The 25561-nt window shown below is 34.3% G+C and overlaps 2 protein-coding genes across 4 annotated transcripts; one reads left to right on the top strand and one right to left on the bottom strand.

The window, feature by feature from the left end:
* Positions 1-4334: 4334 nt before the first annotated feature.
* Positions 4335-11563, bottom strand: LOC130799604 (uncharacterized). 2 transcript variants are annotated; one of them, XM_057662761.1, is made up of 9 exons: positions 11293-11563; positions 8408-8536; positions 7954-8063; positions 7467-7650; positions 7299-7381; positions 6536-6724; positions 5872-6099; positions 5588-5786; positions 4335-5226 (listed from the first exon to the last, which is right to left on the bottom strand). In XM_057662761.1, the coding sequence occupies exons 1-5, from the start codon at positions 11431-11433 to the stop codon at positions 7361-7363; spliced, it is 585 nt and encodes a 194-aa protein (XP_057518744.1). In that variant the 5' UTR covers positions 11434-11563; the 3' UTR covers positions 4335-5226; positions 5588-5786; positions 5872-6099; positions 6536-6724; positions 7299-7360. The 2 variants fall into 2 exon arrangements, with proteins under 2 accessions (XP_057518744.1, XP_057518734.1); XM_057662751.1 differs by having other exon boundaries at positions 6536-7381; positions 11293-11562.
* Positions 11564-20775: 9212 nt separating this feature from the next.
* Positions 20776-25490, top strand: LOC130799589 (protein PAF1 homolog). Of its 2 annotated transcripts, none has more exons than XM_057662733.1 (13): positions 20776-21060; positions 21506-22493; positions 22738-22806; positions 23117-23224; positions 23327-23507; positions 23590-23666; positions 23753-23872; positions 23997-24102; positions 24316-24402; positions 24521-24589; positions 24694-24765; positions 24843-24986; positions 25074-25490. In XM_057662733.1, exons 2-13 carry the CDS (start codon positions 21586-21588, stop codon positions 25143-25145), a joined length of 2013 nt encoding a protein of 670 aa, XP_057518716.1. In that variant the 5' UTR covers positions 20776-21060; positions 21506-21585; the 3' UTR covers positions 25146-25490. The 2 variants fall into 2 exon arrangements, with proteins under 2 accessions (XP_057518716.1, XP_057518724.1); XM_057662741.1 differs by lacking the exon at positions 20776-21060 and adding an exon at positions 21190-21428.
* The last annotated feature ends 71 nt before the right edge of the window (positions 25491-25561 follow it).

Here is a 25561-nt window from a genome sequence, read left to right as displayed (position 1 = left end):
AAATTTTCATTTAAAACAATCTCATCGTGAAACAAATTTAAATTAAATCAAACATTCTAACTAAATTAATTAAAAGATGAAAAAAAATATTAGAAACTACCTAGAAAAAGTTTGTTTTTGGCAAAAATCACCTATAAAATATATTTTGTTTCTCAAAGACTACCTATTAATGATTACCGTTAAATATCAATTAGTACTCAAGATTTAAACTTAAAAAAAACAAAATTAGAAATGTTTTGTCTTATCACGTTCAACTTTCCCCTTCCCCAAACTCAACATTATGAAACTCAACATCTCTAAAAGTGGGGTTTCAAAATTTTTCCCCAAAATTTCCTTTCCCTTCCCAGTTAAATTAGGGTTTTGAAATTTCTTCCAATTGTACTTCTTCCATTACAATCGCACTTCTACCATTTCAAACTCATCATGATTCGTTGATTCGTTTCTCAGGTAAGTTATTCTTAGTATCGAAATTTAATTTACTTCACTTAAATTGGATGATAAAGATTGAAGATTACTTAAACTGAATTAAAAAGTCAATCTAAAAATCATGTATAACAATATACCTTAATCAAAATTTTTTGTTCGCATATGACCTGCTGTTAGTAACGGGCAACAGCAGACGATTACTTAAATTGAGTTAAAAAGTTAGTAATAGTGAACAACCTTCTAACCTAGGTTTGGAGATTTACGTGTTTATTTTGAGAACTAAGTTTCCCCATACTTAATTTTGGGTTTTTCATATACTTTTGCTCATTTTGTTCAAATTTCCTGTTTCTCAATAATATAAGCCTACCTATCATAAAAAAAAATCTAGCTTCTTTTTGTTAGTTTGTTTTGGGCATTTCTCATGGTTACACAAGACACATATTTTACAGAAGAAGACATCAATAAACATGGCCCGAAGCCTTGAAGTCGGCATTCAACCTACCCAACATTTTATCATGAATTCATGATCATAATTTGACAAAGGATCATTGTCAAAATCAAGATCGTAATAATGCTAAGTCGAATTGGAAACGAGGCTTCACTGGTGTCTGAAAAAATTGCAGTATCAGATCAGAACTGAAACAGTCGTATTTCATTAGTCGTTTTTAGCGCCTAATTTTTCTTATATATTTATTCGTTACTAATTGTAATTTAATTAGTGATGGTAGTAATTTGAAAAATCTCTATAATGATTAGAAACTTGTTAATTCGTAACGTGATTATGAATCGTAATAAGTAACGTAAATTTTGGAGGTAAAACTTAAAGTTGAGCAACTACCGATAACAGTTCGAGAAAATTTTAATTATTACCCAAGCATATTATATAACCATGATGGGAGTAAATTAAATATTTCGCACATATACAAGTGATTTTTAAATATGAAGTACAAGTTACATAACTTGTTACATGTACAATAATTTTTACCCAAACCTTAAATTATCTTAGATAAACATTTCTTACACTATAATAGATCAAATGATGGACAAAAATCACCAAAAAAAAAACTCCAACCAGTCATGCTAAAGCTGTCCTACTTCCCCTTATAGCCCTTCGTATACTTACATACACAAGCTAAAAACTCTACCCAATAATCCCTTTTGTTCTACCCAAAGCTTGTGCATCATTACAAGCATGCAAGAGGCAAATATTTAAAGCAAAAACACTCTATTTTTTGAACAATTATTCAGCCATAAACCCCAACACATTGCTCCCAAGTTCATCTATAAACAAACACTAGAATCCTCCAAACTTTCAATAACTAAAACATTTTCTTTTCTCTTCAAATCTTCTTCAAAAACCCATCTAAAACTTCTGAAAATTTATATTTATAAACTCAAATCTCCCATAAAAATAATCTTCATCTTAAGAGCTTTCTATAGACACCAAACATGAAGAAATCCACCAAGTATAAAGAAAGTTATGTTCATTTCTTTATTCCACTAATTTTTGTTAAAACTTGTTCATATAAAACATTTTTTTTACATGAATCTTTCTATAAACTAAAATCATTATAAAATGAGTATTTTATCTCTAAACTAAGAAAATCATCACTTATAAATCTATAAAAATCGGCCATAATAGAAAGTAAGAAATGTATTTCCACAAACATATAAATTTTGTTACTTAAAAGATTCAAGTAAAATTATGGGACTTAACTAAGTGTGTTACTCAACATAATAAGTATACTCCAAATATGTTAAAATCATCACAAGTATTAATCTAACAACTGTAACTAGGGAAAGTTAAGTGCATGTTAGAAATCCAAAATTATTATTGATTTTTGGATGAATGCAATATGTTTAGTTAAAGAGTTGGAGTTGAGACTTGAAGGGCAAGGACCCGAAGTTAGAACCACTTCTAAGAACGCGTAGGAGCTTACGGAATAATTATATAGGCTTGGAGTCGAGGTATGTCACATGGGGTGATTTTTAAAGGATTTAAGAACAAGTTGGAAAAGTTTGTGTATAAACTTGTTTTTAAAAAAAAATAAAAAATTCCCAAAGAGAAGTTCTTAAATCATGAAAAATGATGTCAAAATGCTACATTTGAGTATGGAATAATTTATTACATGTATTATTATTGTGGACATCATACATGTTGATTTTATAAATTATTGTATGTTTAAAGGCATGTTTAACAGTACTTTGTGAAAGTTATTGTGATAGAAATGATTATATGAATTTGAAAATATTTGAAATTCATTTTAAAAGAGATTTTCAATAGCTATATGTTAAGAAAATTTCTTGGATACTTTTTGTTGAGATTATTCGTTATTAAATACTCTTATTATAAAACATGGTATTAGATGAACTCTTCATCATCAAAAATAATTAATAAAAACATATTATAATGTCTCCAACAAGATTTGGCCATAATATATTTAGTTTGAAATTTTTTTTTATGATTTTTGAATAATCGTTAAATTGTAAAATGGTAAAATAAAAATAATTAAGACATATGGACTTGAAATTTTTCTCACATACTCATATGGACAGTAGGTAAAATTGGTAAAAGTTTAGAAAGGTTTTGTTGTCATTTAAGGACCTTAATAATTTTTATTCGGTTATTAATAATCGGTAAGTTTAAAAACAGTAAAATATAAAATAAATACTAAATGACGTCTTTTGGACATGAAAATTTTAATTGACACTTATATAAACAATAGATACATGTTCAAAAATTTATATGGATTTTCGTGACCATATATGGACTTAAATAAATTTTATTCAGTTTATCGGTAAAATAACGATATTAATTATTAAAAATACCCCACATGATTTTTAATGGTTATTTAAAATTTTATACCCCCTAAAATAGCTTCTAGAATATCATATAATTTTTATAATATTTTATTCAGACTCAAATAATTTTAAACCTATTTATTCTATTTATCGATAAAATGTCTATACAAAATAATAAAACATCATACATGACTTTTATAAGTTCAAATGGCCTAATAAACATGTTATATGATTTCTGGAACTTTGGTATAATTTTATAAAATAAATTATTAATTATTTACTAAATTATCAAATTAATAGAAAATGTTTATTTATTAAAAGGTGTAATATTGTTAATTAAATTTCCGTATAAATAGACCTATATCAAAAATTTATAATTATATTAATAACCTACTGCCTCATAGTATAAAATAAGTTTAAATTAGATAGTTTATAAATTTTACGGATTTAAGACACCATTTAAATAACGGTAAATACCCAAATTGTCGAAAATAATTGTAAGATCGTTATAAATTTGCATAACCAATTATAATCTGATGGGACAACCTTAAATTCATTTTAAATAAGATATTATAATGACTTGATTAATTTGGGCCTTGTTGGAGAATTAATATGTATTTTGTAAATCAATTATCGATTTTATTACGGCAAAACTAGCTCGTATTTAAGAAAATAATGTTTTATGAAATCTTCTGTCATAATGATTTTATAGACTGATGAATCATATTCTAGTTGTTTTGAATGAATTTCAAAACCCTTTTAAGTTATATTTATTTTAAGAAGGATTGAAACGGAACATTTTAGTGGTTTCCTTAAAAAATCGTATTAAACTTTAATCACTTTTTGTTACGATGCATTTCCATACATGCTAGTGATGCCCCAATATAATACAAAGTCTATGTTTAATGATATGATTATGCTAAGCATGTCTTACCATGGGAAATATTATGATTTGATTTTGCTAAGTCGCAAATAAAGTATGTTTTGCTATGTGCAAAAAAAAGATGTTTATCATATTGAAAAAGTTAATATTTTTGACTTTCAAATGCTATTAAAATTACAAGATATATATTATATACCAAAAATGTTTTAGCCTAAATGGCGGGTACATATGCCACAACAAATGTTGTGTGCATGATTAAACGGCTCACCAATGCTGAGCGCGTATTGTTCACAATAGCACTGTGTTACACTTGCCGGACATGTCGCGGACGGTAGACCGACTAACAAACGAGTTACAGGATGACTCACAGAGTACCCAAGTAAACTTATGATATGAATTTGAAATTGATTTGGATCCATTGAGATCTTATGATTTATGATGAAAAATGAGAATTTGAAATGACTATAAAGCCATTGAACTGGTTTGAATGATAATATGATTTATCAAATGAAAAAGCATATTTCAAAATGAATTTACTCAAATAAAAAAAGGTTTTAATAACTTGTTTGACGGATACCAGTGTGTTTATACTCAGCCTTTTGCTGATACTCTGCTTTGTATGTTTTTCCAATGGTTTTGTTTTTAGAGTAAACCCCTAAGACACGTCGACGGAGAATGGATATGCGAGCGGAAGATGAACCCGAATTGGAGTATGACTCCCCTTTTGTTTAGATCTCTTTATTGTATTTGAGAGACTATTAGTTTAGATTTGGACTATTTTAAGGATGTAATTTGAACTTTAGACTTATTTCGATTTGGTTGTAATTTTCCTATATTTTGAACAGTAAAGACTTCTGTTACTATTATACTTAGATATTGGTTTGACCTTTAAGTAACCCCTTAATTGTGTTGGCAAAAATAAGCTTCCGCTTGATTAATACTAAATTCCAGTTAGTATTTGCCTTCATAATTCGAGGCGGTTACAAGAACCAACGAATGCCAGAATCAACCATCTTCCCATTCAACATGATCATCATCATCATCATTATCCTCCTCTTCCAGAATCTCAGCTTGAATGTTCAAATCAGTCACCTTACAACCCTCTCCCGCATTCCCTGTTAATCAAATGACACTAGTCAGACTATGCAAAAGTGATACCCGTAGCAAAATCAAATAGCAAACGAAACTTTTTTCTTTGGTTTTCCTTTTTTATGGGAATGTGCAATAGAACCCCACTGGAACAAACACCTCACGTATCATTACAGCCCAGATAACAGGAATGGACTGAATCTTGTGATCTCACAATAGGACCCTAACACAATTTTGTATATGTATTATGTAATCCAGAATACTTGCAGCAGAAACTACAAACAGAGCCCGGTTCTATAATCGAGTAGTGGATGGCTCACAAAGAAATAAATACAATGCATTTCATACTTACATTTACCGAAGCAAATAATCTAAAAGAGCATCTACCTGAAGAAGTAGCTTCTTCCCATACATCATCATCTTCAATTTCATCCTGACGTTTTGATTTCATCCCAACTTGGCGATCTGAAGATGTGTGATGATCAGAAATATCTGTATTAGACAGATCCTGCTGTCTCTTGACGTCTTGGTCTTGTTCCCGTTGTCGTTCCAACAAAGCAGCATAATAAGCTTTGAAGTACTCACCCTACATGAATATCCAAAAATATTAAAAGATTGTCCATAATCTCTGATTACGCTTTCTGAAAACATTGAACCCTAATGAGACAAACCTGAAGGCTCTTTTCATCCTTCACAACAGTTCACTTCTTGTCATCTGATAATGCAGACGGGTCTGAAGTGATGTCTGCCTTAGTTTCCTCTTTCACCTCACCACGCTGCTCCTTCATTAGTTTCATACCTTGTTTGATCATCCAAGGAGGTAGAACTTTCATGGGTGTACTTCCACTTCCAGCATTAGAGTCTTCCTTATCTTCCACGCCGTTAATTGCAACATCAATCTGACAGCACATAACTAGCTTTTAAATGTACTATCAAAATAGCTGACATAGGGAAATCTTCAAAATTGAGATGTAAATGCCTATATGGCATCTTATCACCCCTCTTCCTTCCAAACATAAACCCAGCTACAAATGGTTTTTATTGCTTTTTTAGAAGTTAGATTTGGATATTGATTCGCGAAATTTATTGAAGAACAAATCCAAATAGTCTCCCTTTACATAACAATACTAATATACTAGACGCTACTGATTAGAAAACTAATATTCACTTTTTAGCATATGGGATATTTTAATACTCAACTCTTACCATTTTAATTCTACTAAAATATTCAAGATGTCTAGCACAAACTAATAAACCGGTACCAGTGCAGCGATACCAAAAATTACACAGAAGTACAAACATACAATAACGCTGGTTTAATAAACACAACCTAACCTTTGGATCACCAAGAAAAGGCATTGGTGTGCCACTTTGAAGTGATCTAGAGGGATCATTGGGATTTTCTCCAGCTGCAGCACGTGCAGCAGCACTAGCTCTAACTTCCCAAGCTTGCAGAGTTCCAAACTCAGGAACTGCCAAATCTTTAACTCTATTGAGTTGTTCAACTAAAGGCTAGAGCTGCTCCTGTAATTTATTACATTCAAGATCCCAAGAAAACTTATAGATATCGAAAGCACAGAATATTTTAGATGAAGCCAAAAACATTGCATAGCTCGTCTTTCCAGACTGAACTTCAGTGCATAATGTATAACAAGGTGAAAATTCGGGGAAAATACAAAAAACTAATCGTCAGTGCAACTGCGGACAGAATTAAAACAGATTATAATAAATCAGATTTTCATCTTGAAAAAGGTACATGTATTCTTGAAATTCAATCCAGCAGTAACACTGTTCAGAGCAAGACAAGACAAGAGTTATCAGAAAGACACTTATAGAGCCAGAGGCAGTCAAGGCTACACCTGAAAACATAGAATTAATTGTTCTATAACTACTTTCATCCCTAATAGTTTACCTGTGTTACTTTTCATTCGTCTCAATTTAGTTTTATATATTTCCTTTATGGCAAGGAACCACAATTTATCAAACATCCTCTCCCCTTTCGGATCCAACATATCTCTCTCAACCTCTTTTCATGAAATAAAAATTATACCCCATTCACACCTACTTTAAGCTAAAATATTTTGACATGTTCACCCACCAAAACACTTCAAGTATCGCATTTAATGATGAGCGGAAAACAAGGTAAATCAAAGAAAGGCTTCAAAATACTCCCATATGCACCTACAAATTCAAAAAACATTGCTAGTTTACTACATGGCATTAGAAAGAATGTAACAGCGTAAGTGTAGTCAACAAACTCACAAACCTCCAATTTCTGAAGCATTTCTTTTAGCTTTTCATGGCGACGCCTCCTTAAATTATCATCTGCTTCTCCTACTTCTTGAGCAGCAAATTTGTCACTTTCTGCCACAAGTTCACCTTGACATTTTTCACAAAGAAAATTTTCACCGTCGTTGGAAATAAGCCTTGCTGCATCCAGAGCAGTATATCTGGGTATATATCATTAGGAATGTTTATGGGAATGCAAAAATACATAAAACTCTTAAAAATGTGTTTCGATAAAGAAAGGAAGAAAAGCAGAGCTGCAGAGTGAAGAGTTTACATTCCATATCTGTCTTTTGTGGGAGAAAACCGTTTCATAAAATATAAAACGTTATTCATCCCTTCATTTCTCTTCCCTCATTTGTTACCAAAATGAAAGAGAACCCATCCGTCCTTTTCCCTTCCCATCCTTTTCCTCCGATTTTTACATTTTAAAAAAGCTTTTGAGCTAGAGGAAACAGGGTGACAACCTTTGGCCACAGTCAGGGCATATATATTCCTGGATTGTGTTCTTGCTGTCCAACTCGTCCTTCAATTTTTTCTTCATACAATGCATTCTATACCTCACAACATCATAAATCTGCAAGAAGTTACAATTTTAGAACCTCTGAAAAACTCCTATAAACTATTTATGTATATGTCATCCATTAACTTGACTACTATTGAACTAGTAGTAAGCAAAAGCTTGTTTTTATCAAAAACTTCAAAAAGGTGATTGATGATAAATCAGTTAGAAAATGAAAAATTATGTTCACTACTAATCATAGGGGAAAAGTAGGAGAGTTTTGCAAAACATACAAGCCGTGACAAATATGAGGCAGAAAATAACACCAGGTATTAACTTCATTAAATAAGGAAAGACAAAAAAAATCCACTGCATATAGAAACATAATAAAAGAACTAGAATCGTCGAGAATAAGCAACCTGCGCATAATCTAAACAGCAGTATGAGTGAGTGTGCAACTTGATCTTTTCTTCCCCCTCTCTTCCATGATGCTGACCATCTGTAGTGGCTGAGACTGCTGCTGCTTGTATTCTTACACCTTTTGCTGTCTGCAGAAATAGTGCATATAAGACAGATAAAATTAAAAGCACGATATTTCAAAGAGATAAAACTTCGTAAATGCGAACTAAATTGATTGGATACAGGAAAATGAGAACAGTCAAAACCTATCTCGCAACCTCTCCACTAGGAGAAAAGAACTTTTTAATTCACAAAAAACAACTGTCGTGTGTGAGGCTGCATTTCGTTCTATTTCTCAATAGGACTAACAGACAGACAGCCGAGATATTACTAAAAAAATCAGTATGTTCATTCACAAGAACCCTAAAAAGAATGAGATGAAGGCTAGAAATAGCCGGTTAATCCAGTAGAAATTCTTTAGAGACAGTTTGAGGAAAGAGAGGGATGGCTTTCCAAGTGTTCTCAACATTATTGATGCTTCAATTTAATTCAAAATCAGCATGAAGAACAGCAAACAGGTTTACTGAACAATGAACTCAAAGCAAAATGAGAAAATATAAATTAATTTCTTAATTACTCAACCTAGATAGGAGTTGGTGCATAAAGATGGAAGAGGTAGCATAGCAAGAAAGCACATGTACTCACAAGGAGAGAGAAAAAGAAGTATGGGAAAGACAACAATAAATATGTGATGAGAATGTGAAGGTTGGTCCAAGAGACATATAGGGGGTCTAAGATGTGTCTATACAGGAATCATCCAAGGTATAATCTTAGTCAAAGACCATGCGGTATTGGTTAGATTATTCATTTGTATGTAGTAGTTAATAGTGTTTTTATCATTAGTAGTCCTATTTTGCAAGTCTAAAATCTAGTAATGGTAGCAGTATTGCGTAGGAAGCCTCACAATAGTAGTCCTTGCTAGTGTATGGATGTACAATGCATAGTTGTCCGAGAGTAAAGGAAGCCTAGTTAAACATATGTGGAAATTAAGAAGTCAAATGCAAGAGCAAACGCACATGAGGATTGCACGGTGTTGAAAAGCCATTGGTCTACTTGCCTAAGCCACATGCAAGATGAGAGTCCGCCTCTTGAAGAGTCCTAAAATTCCTAATAGTACATTACTAATTGAAGAGTTCTAATATCAATGTGTACTTGATGAAGTCAAAGGCAACCAAAACTGTGTGCATGTGTGCTAGAGTCCAAGTACAAGTCAAACAAAAGAAATCATTCGCAGGAAGCTACAGGAAAGCCAAAGACCAAGGATATTTTTTGAGCAATACACTGCACATCCAAGATAGTACACATCCTTGGATTGTTTAGTTAGGAACTTAGGATAGTATTGTAGTTTCTTATCTATTATTTTGTTAGCTAAAATATTATTTTAGGTTCTTATCTTTTTAGTTTATCTTTGCAAAGTTTATTCTTATACTTCCAATATAAATGAATGCTTGACCAACGTTTTGGGTAGAGGATTATTCACTCAATCAAAGTCTCATGACCAGAGTCATCTCTATCGCATGAACGGCATGAATGACGGCTGAGGATCCTATTATTTTAAGGGCCTAAAAAAATTAATAAATCCAATTTTTGAATTAAAGTTAAACATATAATATTTCTAGCAGCACATGTCAATCTTCATATAATCTATGTCAATACTTTTTCACGATTCATTAACTTGATAATGAATACTTGTTTGATAATTACTAAATTTTGGGTTTCTGGCTAGTAGATATTGTTTGATTTATTTTTTTTCATTGATATTTATCCAATCTAGGTAATTAAGTAGTGCTATTATTCCTATCAAAATAGTTATGCAATTATTATTTTGTTGTATTTTCTTCTTCAACTAAGTTTATTGAATAAATCATTACTTTATTAATATAAAATAATAGTTTATTATTTTATTATCACTTAAAAAATGGATATACATGTTTGTACTCAAAAAGCTCATATATAATTTTCACTCGGGGCCTTTAAAAGTTTGAAGACAGCCCAGTTGATGACTCGAGTACTCAAACTTACAATCCTGACATTAAGATTTCAGGAGTGTTATTGTGAGCTAGGAAAGCCTCAATAAACGAGTGTTTTAAAGAAGAGGAGCAACTGTGACAGTTTATGTTCGTATTTCCAAAAGTGGTAAACAATCAGGTTACATAGGTTATGTCAAATGAGTACGCAAATGACTTAAGAAATCTTTGAAATTAAAATCACTTAAATAACCGACCCTGATACGAGGCTGCATAAAGAGAAAGAGTTGGCATAGCAAAAAAACATGTGCACTAATACAAGCAATAAGCAAAGAAAGAAAAAGAGACATAAGAGATGCACAACAATACGCATGCAAAAATTTCTAGAAATCACTAAAATGACACAAAAGTCTGCAAAGTAGAAAAGCTAGAGCTTACTACCACCCTTTAACATGGAAAAGATTGAATGAGATCATATTTTTAAATACACTTGCCCAAAATAAAAGATTATTGATCAAAACAATAGCACGTAGCGAGTTTATAGATATCACATTAATAGTTTGAATTTTAAGTGTATGCAAAACTTATAAATTTTGAAAGCAAAATGATATAAGAATAGGGATTTGCAAGAGCAATTGATCGAAATGTATGAATGAAATTTGGTTCGTGTAGCAATCCTCATGAAATTTGGAATAAAATTTTGACATTATTGTAATCTATTTCATATTCGTTTTTTATGAGTTTTGACAAGAATTATAGTAAAACTTTTGTTAATGGAAGGTGTGTTAGTATCAATATTAAGGGTATATCAGTATCAATTTGACTGACAGGTTTGTCTCATATGACAATAAATGTACGTAACTAGAAGCAAATTAGACCTCTTTTCTATGATCACGCACAACCAGCTTTTCTTCCTCAAAGAAACGCAATGTACGACGAAGTTGCTTCAAATGAAGTTTCAAATCCTTTGCTAGATCTCCTCTCTCACCCATTGACATCTGAAAATGCATGTTGTACATTAAAAGTTAAAACTAGAGATCGATCATTTTAAATGCTACGACAATGCTAGTTGAAATCAAGAAAAAAGTAAGGGAAATTTTTTTTATTTATACAAAGAAAAAATTATATGTATCATTTTGAATGCAAATTCACTTTACTACAACAAAGCAGCCCCATAGAAGTCTGCAAAAGCAAGATGGACATTAAAAGCATAGATCAAAAATTAATGACAATGGCATTCAAAAGAAAGAAAAAAGAAATATAATTCATCTAATAAAGCATTTGGAACTGCAAATTCACTTTAGTTCAAACATATCAACCCCCATTCTATCCCACAAGTAAAAAAACATTATTTTGACATTCCACCACCAAAAACCTATATTTCATTGCATGAGTGTCTCTCTAAAGGTCGGTAAATGTTTCTATGGAGTCTGATGTATGAGAGAACCTTGAGACTTGGTGAAAGATTTTCAACAAGACATGCAAGTGACTTATAGGTACTTCTCTTCTCCATAGCAACTAAAGGTCGTAGAAAACTCAAAAGGATAATGGGTCAAGGAACTCCTTTGGTTTCATAAATGTGGATGGAGCTTGTAATAATAAGGGAGTTCTTGTTTGTCAAAGAGTTTTTGCAAGTATCTTTTCAAAGTGGATAATCAGTTTACAGACAACTAATATCAAAATGTCTTTTAGTCTTTTCATCACTTACACAATCTCACAGCCGTATGAAGCGGTCGGGACCATATAGAGAATGATATGAAACATAGTGCAAAAAAGGTTGCATCACATTGCATTAGTCGCATTGTAAAGATGTCAAAAATACAGAAGCTATATTTCTCACGTTGTAAAGGTGTAAAAACTTATGAGGGACCTTTCGTGCTTTTAAACGATATATGTTGTCACAGTAACCGCATCGCCGTGTCCTACCACATTTTGCACTATGTATGGTATCTCTCAAATTCATTGTTGGCAGCTGAAGATACAAAGCATACAACATGACTGGTTAGCTCCTCTTATTGATTATATGTTTTTTCCAGTCAGCTCTTAAGTCTTTCAAAAATGACTGCTAGAAACACTTTCAAAAACAGAAGCAAAAGGCAAGGCAAGCCTAAGCATCATAAAAAAGGAAAGAGTTAAACAATGCGTATTATTCAAGTGCAAACTACTCTACTACCTCAAAACCATAATTTAAAAGCAATAAATCAAGTCTTGCACTAAGTTAACCCTCAGCACTTTACCTTTGGTTAATATCAGGAAAAAAAATTTGTAAACAAGTCTATTCAACCACAGGCCCATTTTGTAAGATTTTGATGGCCTAGGAGAGAAATAAAAAATAGAGACCCTTTTAATAATTATTGTTGATGAAATAAATTTCAAGATGTTATGATTGGTAGTATACTAATGATCATGAATGGAGTATACTAATGTGTGACTTGAGTGCACTTTAATGGGATGAATTCATGAGTGTGACTCTTGGTTATTTGGTAACTAAATGGGTGCAATTATGTGTGGAGTATTGATGAAGAATTATGGGTGTTAATGAGGTGTAATGAAGAATATGTAAGGGTTGATTTATGAGATGCTCGAACAATGTTGCTGACAGAGGTTCTGAAGGGTCGCTCGACCCACTCGCTCGACCGAGCGAGCCAATTTGGTGGGTCGAGCGGTCAGACAGAATGCTCCAGATTTTGATGTTTCTCGCTCGACCGAGCCGCTCGACCCGAGCGAGCTCTCTGTTCCGGTCGAGCGAAGTCTCTGACGTGCATAGGATGCTTGTTTTCGACCTTTCAACTCCTTAGACTTAATTCTTAGTATTCATTACTCAATATTAACTATGTAATTATGTGAGCCATTCATCTTCAAGTACCTAGTACTATAAATAGGGCTCTCATACCCACACTTCAAGTATGAAAACACATCAAACACAAACCCCTTAGCCAAACACATAGCCTATTGTTGTTATCTCTTTCCCAATTGTAATTCTTCATATTTTGAAGTGTTGTTTGTATTCATTTGATATAATATAAACATAAACTACACACCACGGAGGACGTAGCCATCATTGGGTGAACCTCCTTAAATCTTTGTGTCCTTGTTTGTTACTTTGTCAATCTTATTTTGTTCATTGTTGTTTGTTCTTATCATCGCAAAGCATTAGGCGATCGTTTTCAATTGGTATCAGAGCCAAGGTGTTTTTGCGGTGTTTTAAGAAACCATTGCTTGAAAATCATGACTACAATGAAGCTTGATATTGAGAAGTTTGACAGGAGTGTAAACTTTGGCTTGTGGCAAGTCAAAATGAGAGCCATTTTGGTTCAAAATGGTGTACACAAGGCAATTGGTGGTATTGAGATGATGCCGGAAGGAATGTCCGCATCAAGATGGGAAGAGATAGACACAAAGGCGTTATCCGCAATCCAATTATGCTTATCCAATGAAGTTCTTAGAGAGGTTGTTAAAGAAACTACAACCAAGAGTATGTGGGAGAAATTGGAATCACTCTACATGGCCAAGAGTGTTACCAATAGGCTACTTTTGAAGAGTAGACTCTACGACTTACGCTTGGAGGAAGGTAAACCTTTAAAACCTCATTTGGATGAGTTTTGCTCCATTGTCATGGATTTGCAAAACATTGATGTTAAGCTTGATGATGAAGACTTGGCTATTTATCTTTTATGTTCTTTACCCCCTCTTATAAAAACTTTAGAGAAACTCTACTTTATGGTAGAGATAATTTGAGTTGTGATGATGTGAAGAATGCCTTGACTCAAAGGGATCTTATTGATACTCAATTATCACAAAAGTCACCAAGCAATGCTAGTGACGGTTTGTTTGTAAGAGGAAGGTCACAAGAGAAAGGTTCCACTAGTGGGAGTGGAAATAAGGGTAAAGGAAGGTCAAAGTCCGTGAGGCCAAACAAAAATAAGACTTGCAACTATTGCAAGCTTAAGGGCCACATCAAGAAGGATTGTTGGAAGCTTAAGAGGAAGCTTGATGAAGAGGCAAGGGAAGGAACTAGCAATGCAAATGCTAGTTACGTGAATGATAGTGATGATGGCGATGTGCTTGTTGCCACTCATGAGTACAAAGGTAATGATGATTGGATTCTTGATTCGGGTTGCACATTTCACATGACTCCCAACAAAACTTTCTTCCATACTTATGAAAGTGTTGATGGGGGGAATGTTACCATGGGGAACAACACCACTTGTAAGGTTGTTGGAATTGGGAGCATTAGGGTGAAGATGTTCGATGGAATCGTGAGGACCTTAACCGATGTAAGGTATGTCCCGGGTTTGAAAAAGAATCTTTTATCTTTGGGTACTCTTGATAAGATCGGGTGTAGAATCACTTGTGAAGGTGGAGTTATGAAGGTAGCCAAGGGTTCACTAGTGGTGATGAAGGGGAAGTTGAATGGGAGTTTATATGCTCTTCAAGGTTCAACTATACTTGGCTCGGCGAATGTATCCACAAGCACAATGTCCGATCGTGACACCAAACTTTGGCACTTGAGGCTTGGTCACATGGGCGAAAGAGGTATGTTTGAACTCTCTAAACAAGGTTTATTTGATGGCAAGAATTTTGGGAACCTTGGTTTTTGTGAACATTGTGTTTATGGGAAACACAAGAGAGTTAGTTTTAAACCCGCCATTCACAACACTAAGGGAATTTTAGATTATGTCCATTCCGACTTGTGGGGGCCTTCTCGAATGCCCTCCCTTAGTGGTTGTAGCTACATGTTGACCTTTATTGATGATTACTCTAGAAAAGTTTGGTGTTATTTTATTAAACATAAATATGAAGTTTTTGATGTCTTCTTGGAATGGAAGAAGATGATTGAAAAAAAAACCGGTAGGAGCATCAAGACCTTAAGAACCGACAATGGTCTTGAATTTGTTGATAGTAAATTTCTCAAATATTGTGCTAATGAGGGTATCGTTAGACATAGAACTTGTGCAGGTCGTCCTCAACAAAATGGTGTTGCGGAGAGGATGAATAAAACATTATTAGAAAGGGCAAGATGCATGCTTAATCAAGCAAACTTGGGGAAGCAATTTTGGGCCGAAGCGGTTGCTACGGCATGTTATTTGATCAACCGTTCTCCTAATACCGCCTTGAAGTTCAAGTCGCCACAAGAGGTGTGGTACAACACTCCGGTAAATTATTCTAGTCTTAGGGTCTTTGGTTGTCCAGCTTACTTTCATGTGAATGATGGTAAGTTAGAACCTAGAGCTAGAAAAGGTATTTTTGTGGGATATGGAGTGGGTGTAAAGGGGTATAGGGTATGGTGTAATGAATCAAAGAAAATTATTGTTTCTAGAGATGTTGTTTTTGATGAAGATAGCATGCTTGTATCTAATTTTGAAAAACCTTGTAATAATGATAATAATGCACAAGTGGAGGATGAATCCTCCAATGTTGATGATGAGAAAGACAATGATGTTCAACAAAGATCTCCTCCTTTGTCCACAACTAGGCAAAGAAGGAAGATCGTGGCTCCAAGGAGGTATATTGAAGAGTGTGATTATGTGGTTTATGCTCTCAACATTGCTAGCGAAGTCGAAGGGTTAAATGAACCAAGTACGTACAAGGAGGCTATGGCCTCAAATGACTCAAGCAAATGGTTGATTGCTATGAAACAAGAGATGGAGTCTCTTGCGAAGAATGGAACTTGGGATATCGTTGTTGCACCAAAGAAAAAGAAGATTGTGGGGTGCAAGTGGATATTCAAGAGGAAGGAGGGTCCTTCAAGTGATATTCCTCCCATCTACAAAGCAAGGGTTGTTGCTAAGGGATATTCTCAAATTGAGGGTATTGATTTTCACGAAGTTTTCTCTCCGGTCGTGAAGCACTCTTCTATTAGAGCATTGCTTGCTTTGGTGGCGATGGAGGATTTGGAGTTACATCAATTGGATGTAAAGACGGCTTTTCTTCACGGTGAGCTTGAAGAAGAAATTTTCATGAAGCAACCGGAAGGTTTTGAGGTAGCCGGTAAGGAGAATCATGTGTGTAGATTGAAGAGGTCATTGTATGGGTTGAAGCAATCTCCAAGGCAATGGTACAAAAGGTTTGATTCCTTTATGATTTCACATGATTTTATTAGAAGTTCTTATGATAGCTGTGTGTATCTTAAGAAGTTTGAAGATGGTTCTTTACTATATTTGCTCTTATATGTTGATGATATGCTAGTAGCATGTAGCTCTTTGCTTAAGGTGGAGAACTTGAAAGAGTTGCTTTCAAGTGAGTTTGATATGAAAGATCTTGGTGAAGCCAAGAAGATTCTTGGGATGGAGATTTTGAGAGATCGGGCTAAAGGTGTCTTATACCTTAGTCAAAGGAAGTACATTGAGAAAGTTGTGCAACGTTTCTCCATGGATGACGCTAAAGGTGTGTCTACTCCTCTTGCTTCTCATTTTAAATTGTCCAAGAATTTGTGTCCACAAACTAAAGAGGAAGAAGAGCAAATGGTAAGAATTCCATATACTAGTGCCGTTGGTAGCGTTATGTATGCTATGGTGTGTTCTAGGCCCGACATTGCTCATGCGGTGAGTTTGGTGAGTAGATATATGTCTAATCCGGGTAAGGGACATTGGGAGGCACTAAAATGGCTTTTGAGGTATTTAAAAGATACTTCAAATGTTTGTCTCATGTATGGGAAAAATTCAAGTGAGCTAACCGGGTTTTGTGACTCGGATTATGGTGGTGATCTAGATAATAGAAAGTCCACAAGTGGGTTCGTGTTTACTTTGGGTGGTTCGGCGATTAGTTGGCAATCATCTTTGCAAGATGTGGTTGCTCTTTCTACAACCGAAGCGGAGTACATAGCCGTGGCCGAGTCGTTCAAAGAAGCAAAATGGCTTAAAGGTCTTGTTGGTGAAATGTGCAATAAGGTGTGTGAGGTAAGTGTACATTGTGATAGTCAAAGTGCAATTCATTTGGCTAGGAATCAAAATACATTTCATAGAAGGTCCAAGCACATCGATATTAAGTATAACTTTATCCGGGATGAAGTTGAGCACAAAAGGGTGTTATTGAAGAAGATTGACACTACGGAAAATCCGGCCGACATGATGACAAAGTCATTACCTACTACCAAGTTTGAGTTATGTGTTGACTTGGTAGGTTTAGCTCCTTGCTTGAGGTAATGCCCTCTTGGGCATTTTTGAGGTGTGTATGTTTCTAGTATGAAGTGAATTGTTGTTGTGACTTGGGTGAACTCAAGTCAAGGTGGAGATTGTTATGATTGGTAGTATACTAATGATCATGAATGGAGTATACTAATGTGTGACTTGAGTGCACTTTAATGGGATGAATTCATGAGTGTGACTCTTGGTTATTTGGTAACTAAATGGGTGCAATTATGTGTGGAGTATTGATGAAGAATTATGGGTGTTAATGAGGTGTAATGAAGAATATGTAAGGGTTGATTTATGAGATGCTCGAACAATGTTGCTGACAGAGGTTCTGAAGGGTCGCTCGACCCACTCGCTCGACCGAGCGAGCCAATTTGGTGGGTCGAGCGGTCAGACAGAATGCTCCAGATTTTGATGTTTCTCGCTCGACCGAGCCGCTCGACCCGAGCGAGCTCTCTGTTCCGGTCGAGCGAAGTCTCTGACGTGCATAGGATGCTTGTTTTCGACCTTTCAACTCCTTAGACTTAATTCTTAGTATTTATTACTCAATATTAACTATGTAATTATGTGAGCCATTCATCTTCAAGTACCTAGTACTATAAATAGGGCTCTCATACCCACACTTCAAGTATGAAAACACATCAAACACAAACCCCTTAGCCAAACACATAGCCTATTGTTGTTATCTCTTTCCCAATTGTAATTCTTCATATTTTGAAGTGTTGTTTGTATTCATTTGATATAATATAAACATAAACTACACACCACGGAGGACGTAGCCATCATTGGGTGAACCTCCTTAAATCTTTGTGTCCTTGTTTGTTACTTTGTCAATCTTATTTTGTTCATTGTTGTTTGTTCTTATCATCGCAAAGCATTAGGCGATCGTTTTCACAAGAAATGATAGATTTGCTCAGAGTTGAATTTTTCTTCCCCATTTTTCACAACGAAATACATTTTTAACATTAATTTTATTGCATAAATTATAACACTAACGACCTTTTTGGTTATTGATGTGAGTGTGTAGGAATGGTAATGGAAATTTAATGTAATGTAACTAGAAAAACTAGTTGGCAAGGTTATGATCAAGCTTGTCCTACTCTAACCATTTTTTCTTCTTAAAATTCAATCTCATCCACTACACACTTGAAAAGATGGTATTATATGATAATAAAAAATTTAAAAGAAAAAATACGTGTTTGAGGGTAAGAGTTACACTACCATAGGAATAAGTAACATAACAAACCCTAGGGAAATTCATTGTGGGGTGTTTGACAAATGACTGATAGCTGGGGCTAAGAGCTGATTATAGTGGCTCGGCTAATTTTATTAACTGATTTGACCAGTTGATTTTGAACCCGCTGCTATGAATAGCTTGTTCAAAAACAGCTCTGTTTCAACTAGCTAATATACCAAACAATTGATTTGACTATATTTATATTAAAATAAGCTAAAATTGGCTAATAGGCTATTTGCTAAAACACCCTGATACCAATAACTAAATGAACCATGATTAAATGACAGGATTATAAAACAATAGTTACTGATTTCTCATGACTTGTAAATCTATTGTCTACAATATACAACCGGAAACAAATCAAGAAACAAACTTTTTTCCCTCACTCATTGCTTAACCAACAGAAAATGCTTCAAATTAAAACATAAATCATTCCCTTTTACATTCAAATTGCATCCAGAGATTAAAATCTCATATCCACAAAATCCCTACTCAATTGGAAAACTTACAAGTAATTTGAAATCAATAAAAACTCACATTATATAATTTCAATTCCTAGGTCATTTCATTGTATTTTAATTGAAAAACATTGAATAACACTTAACAAACCATATGGGGCCGTTTGGTTGGGTGTAATAATCAAAGGGAAAGAAAATGGACAAACCAAATTCCCTTTGAGGTTGTTTGTTTGTCACTTTTTATCATTCCCTTTCCTTTTTTAGTTTTGGATTTACCCAAAATTATTATCACCTTATTCCCCACCCTCTCCTAGACTTTTCCATTTCATTCCCCACTTTATTACCCATCACTTAAATTTTAAACTTTGATTTATGGTTATTGTTATAATTCGCCACTTTTTCATTTTATCGCCACCCGCTAACTAAATTATGAATTTGCCCCTAGACTTTAAAACATTACGAATTTGCCATTGAACTTAATCACACTATTATCAACTAAATTAATAAAAAAATTATCAATAAAAAATTAAAAATTAATTAACAACTAAATTTTAATTAATATATTATTATTATATTAAAAAATAATTAAACATTCAAATAAATTATTTAAATTCAAAACTAATTATTATAATAACTTTATCATAATATAATATTATATTAAAATAAAATAATTTATTACAACATTTTATTTAAATAACAATAACTTAAAAACTAAATTAATTAAACAAAAAATATCAATCGCACTTTTCGTGCGAATGGTAATTTTTATTTTTATTTTTTAAATTATTATTAATTTTATTTATATTATTATTGCTATTATTATTATTATTATTATTATTACACCACCAAACTTTTCGACCCAAACCCATTTAAGACCCAAACTTTCTTTAGATCCATTCAAGACCCCGCTATACTAGATAGTTTTATATCCGTCTAGATCTAGCACATTACACCACCAAACATTAATTTTAAATTCATAATAAACCTATTTCTATAATTACTATGACTTAATTTAAACTTATATATAACCAATAAATTTATTTTAATGCTAATAAAACCTTACAAACGCAAAAAAGTTATATGCATAATTAAATTTTAATAATTTAAAAATCTAAATTCGAATATAAATCCGCATAAAATCAATGAGTCTGGAACTAGATCTTGTCAGACTCAATCCATTACCATCATAACCTTGTTTAAATGTTGATTGAACTAATCAAGGCAATTAACACTAAGATAGTTCATAGATACTACCTCAGTACCTCTACGATATATTAGTAATTCATACAATTTAGAAGTGATTATATTATGATTGATATAATTGAGAGACGCATTACATCAATATATATATATATATATATGAGAGAAACATATAATTTTTAAGAGAATGATAATAAATGAAGAGAAAAAATAAATCGTGTGAATGAAATTAAAATATATGTATGAGATTAAAAGAAAGTAATAGGTTATTGTCTAAAATTATAAATAATACAAATAAAATAAGACGATTAAAAATGGAAAATGTGCAAATTCACGTGAACGGAGGGAGTTGAATATTGAAATTAGTAGAATAGAAGCAGTGGAGTATTTGTATTTCTTTGTTTCTGGGTAGAAGATAGCACCTCACTCAACAGAAAAATCGCCGATCCAGGTTCAGCTGTTCATCCATTCTTTCTTTTTGTAATCAGCGGCATAAATTAGTAGAGAATCACTAGTGATACACTGCTGACTCAAACCTTTTTTAGAAGAAAACAAAATTTTAATAAAGAATTTGAAGGATTCATTCAATGGCCTTCCGAATCTCAGTGAAGTTTCTGGGTATGTCTTTTTTTTTTTTGTATACAATTATGTTTGTTCTTTTATTCGTAGCGATTATAAGTAAAAAAATTTCAGATAAGTAAAAATAACACTCGATTTTTTGTCTAATAAAAGAAGCTTGTTTCATTTATTGTTTGGAATTAGGGTTTGTTTCAGCTCTTTTGATTCTATTTTGTATTGGATAACGTTTTTTAATATTGTGTGCTTAGGTTTTCGTTCACTATAGTAAGTTTTTTTTTTTTGTGGAAGATTTTCGTGATTTTTGTATTAGAATGATTCGGTGTTTGTTGTTTAATTTTCAGGCTTGAGATTAAAGTTAGGAAATTAGGGTTCTTGTGTCAATGATTATAGTCATCCGATAAAGAATGGTATTAAATTTTGGAGTTCTATAGATTTTGGGAGTTCTCGTAGTTTTAATATGTTCCAAAATTTTAAATTTCTGCAGGTTCAAGTATTGTCGTGTGATTTGATCGTTAGGTTTGGATTGCTTTGGAGCAATTGTGAAGAAAAATTTTAAATTGGGATATGGCTTCTTACCGGCCATACCCTCCTGCACCACAGCAGCCATCATTTGTACCTCCTCCCCCAACTCAGAATCCCCTTCCGCCACCAATACTTCGACCCCAATCTCGTGGGAATCAGTATCCTCAGAATTGGGGTTCTGCCCCTCCTCCATACCCGCAAAACTATGCACAAGCACCCCCTAACCCAAATTTCCCACATTCCGGCTATAATTCGACAAGCCATCAATATCAACCACCACCACCACCACAACAGCAACAATACCCATTCCAGCCACCACCACCGCCACCCGATTCATCGTATCCTCCTCCCCCACCTCCACCTTCTTCTAGCGGCCAAAACTCAGTTAACGCCCACCAACAGTATTATCCTACTTCACAATACTCTCAATTCAGCCAACAACCTCCACTACAACCACCACCACCGCCACCCCCACCCTCTTCTCCGCCTCCAAATTCATCAGCTCCTCCCCCACCACCACCACCATCATCTCCCCCTCCTCAACCTTCGCAGATTAAGGAGAGTGGGAGAGAAAGAAGCAGGCATGAAAGAGATAGAAGGGCACCGAAAGAGGAGAATCACCACTTTTCTTCTAAGCAGACAAAGCCTCCGGTACCTCCGGGTCTTGTTAAAAAAGCTAATGGGGCTCCCGGGAGGGTTGAAACTGAAGAGGAAAGGAGGTTGAGGAAGAAAAGGGAAATGGAGAAGCAAAAGCAAGAAGAGAGGCATAAACAGCACATGAAAGTGACACAGAATCAGCCGAAACAACCCCAGGTTCAACCTTCTGGAGCTAAAGGTCATTTGTCGATTTCAGGGTCTAGGATAGGTGAGAGACGGACTACTCCAGTGTTAATCGGTGAAAAGGATGAAAATCCAATGAAGAGACAAACAGCATTTATGTGCAGGATGAAGTAAGCATCGCATCATGTTTTTTGACATTAGTTAATTAAATTCAGACATTTCACATTTGATGGACAAGTACAAGAATATCAGTTATTTAATGGATGTATGTTCACGATGTGAGGTGCTTGTGTATAATCTTGCCTTATAAAATGAGTTTGTAATTCTGCTTTTATGTTTCTCTGCCCAAGCTCTGCCCTAGAAATCGTCTTGGACATGCGTTCTGCAACACTCATACTCTATAATTTGTTTTAGGTTCCGGAATGAACTTCCTGATCCATCTGCACAGCCTAAGCTTATGAATTTAAAAAGAGACAAAGAGAGGTATGATTTATGCCTGATATTGACTAAATCTGCATGTTTGCATCTGTTTAGTATTACTTTGGTAATTAACTTCAGCTTGAAATTTCATTCTCTATTGTCTCTATGCAGACATCTCTAGATGTATTCAGTCTTTTTTTGACAATTATAAATCCATAAACAATCAAGAAGGCAGAAGCCAAATACATTATTTGGTAACTGAACTACCAGATGCAAAGAACAGAACAACCCACGGAAATTTCTTTTGTGAGATTTGAGAATTTACTGCACTTGTCATTTTGACGTGTTGTAACGTGTTTGTTTTTGTTTGCAGATTTACCCGATATACTATCACGTCATTGGAGAAAATGCATAAGCCAAAGTTATACGTTGAACCTGATCTTGGCATTCCACTTGACCTCCTTGATCTCAGTGTTTACAAGTATATAATTCATCCAGCTGCCGTTTGAAGTATTCTCTTATTTATGCTTCTCTAGTAGCCATCAACTGAAATCATAATTTGTGCTCTTCTGTTAATCTCCAGCCCTCCCAGAGAGAGGTTTCCTCTTGCCCCAGAAGATGAAGAGTTGCTACGTGATGATGAGGTAGTAACCCCATTGAAGAGGGATGGAGTAAAGAGGAAAGATCGCCCTAGCGATCAAGGTGTCTCTTGGCTTGTTAAGACGCAATATATTTCTCCTCTCAGCAATGACGGGACCAGACAGGTTTTTATTGTGATTTACTTGCCTGTTTTTCCATGCTCCTGCGAGACTCCAGTTATTGACTGAAAATTACATGGTTTTGCAGTCTTTGACTGAAAAACAAGCAAAAGAATTGCGTGAAATGAAGGAAGGTCGCAATGTTCTGCAGAATATTAACAATAGGTTTGGATCATTATATTACTCTAGAGTATTTGTGGGACAATTATCATGATCAACCAGTGACTTTTTGCTCAACCATATATTTTCAGGGAAAGACAAATTAAGGAAATCCAAGCATCATTTGAGGCTTGCAAATCACGGCCTGTACATACAACCAATAAACATTTGAAGCCTGTGGAGGTTCTACCACTGCTTCCTTACTTTGACCGGTATGGTATCTTAAATCTTTACTAACATATACTTCAAGTGTGCCCTTGTGATTGGCCAATGGGTTATGGTTTACCTTCCTTACAAATTTGATGTATCTTGCCTATTTATGATATGATGCTACAGTTATGATGATCAATTTGTTGTGGCCAACTTCGATGGGGAACCGACAGCTGATGCAGAGATGTTCAGCAAAATGCCCAATTCTGTTCGCGAAGATCTTGAATCAAAGGTAAGACCTGTAGACTACTTTACTTTATTCAGCAGCTGAAATTGATGATGTTGCTCATATTGAATACAATCACTTTCACGATTTCTCAGCTGAGTGAACTCTGAACTTCTTGAATTGCTGTGGAGATATCAACTGTACTCTTGTAGTTCTGATCCTGTAATATTTACCCTTAGGGCCTATGTCTAAACTGATCTGCTTCACGTTTTGATGCAGGCTGTAATGAAAAGTTTTACAGCAGCAGGTTCAGATCCTGATAAACCTGAAAGATTTTTGGGTTACATGGTCCCATCAACGGATGAGGTAGGATTACTAAATTAGCCAAAACGCTAATGTGACAGTACTAATGTACTATTTAGTTACACTTGCACTTGGCTATACATAACCTTACTTAGCTAACAAGTCTGCTTGATATCAACAGTTATCGAAGGACATATTTGATGAAGACGAGGATGTCTCTTTTTCCTGGGTCCGAGAATACAATTGGGATGTATGTAACTTGATTTGATTTACATGTTCATTTTATTTTCTTATTTCTGTTTATTTTTCTAACCACATGCTGAATATTCTCATTTTGTTCTTTTGTCATGATAGGTCAAAGGAGAAGACCCCGAGGAACTCTCAACATATGTAGTGTCATTTGATGAAGATGCTGCTCGCTACTTGGTATTACAACTTCTTCCAACAGTGTGAACTATGTGCTCATGTTATTACAGAGTTTCAAATTCCCACTGTCATTGCAGCCTCTTCCAACAAAACTTGCACTAAGAAAAAGGAGGGCAAAGGAGGGAAGGACTCAAGAAGACGGAGAGCAATTTGTACATCCAGGCAAACTCACCGTCAGGCGAAGAGATACTACCACAGTCATTGAAAGGAAAGAATCAATGGTATGTTCTTGATTAAAACAAACATCTGATGTACTGATATATCGAGGGAACATAATAACAGATTGATCTTGGATGTGATATTTTCAGAATGATTCCTACTTTGGATCAAGTCCAACAAGATCGAGACTAGGATATGGTTTCGAAGAGGAGGAGCAATAACCTGTGGATCCTGAAGATGTTGGGGACGATCAGATGGGACTTTACAGTGGTGGGGAAGATTATATGTCTGATTAATGAGTGTCTAAATGAGTCTTGTAAACACAAATGTTTTAAGGTTTGGCATTCCAGTTAATGGCTAATTGCAGAACGTTTTTGGTAGTTCATTTAACCTTTCACCTTCTTCTCATTAGGTTAAAGATTAGAGTAGAGCTTTCAGTTGGAGAATCACTGAAAGCAAAGTAAATAGTAGATAGTTGATAATTGAGGATTTCTGTATTTATCTTCCAAGAATAAACAATTCATATATTAGGAATTTGAACAAGCAATAAAACAAGGAAGTCTTCTATGCATATTTCAATTGTCTCTTGTAATGATTCGTAAAAAATTACTTAACAAATAAACTTATAGCAATCCAA

The sequence above is a fragment of the Amaranthus tricolor genome, chromosome 1 (assembly GCF_026212465.1).
Source record: "Amaranthus tricolor cultivar Red isolate AtriRed21 chromosome 1, ASM2621246v1, whole genome shotgun sequence".
In the NCBI taxonomy this organism is placed as follows: domain Eukaryota; kingdom Viridiplantae; phylum Streptophyta; class Magnoliopsida; order Caryophyllales; family Amaranthaceae; genus Amaranthus; species Amaranthus tricolor.
The sequence above is the reverse complement of the archived record's forward strand: the minus strand, read 5'-3'. Positions and strand labels throughout refer to the sequence as shown.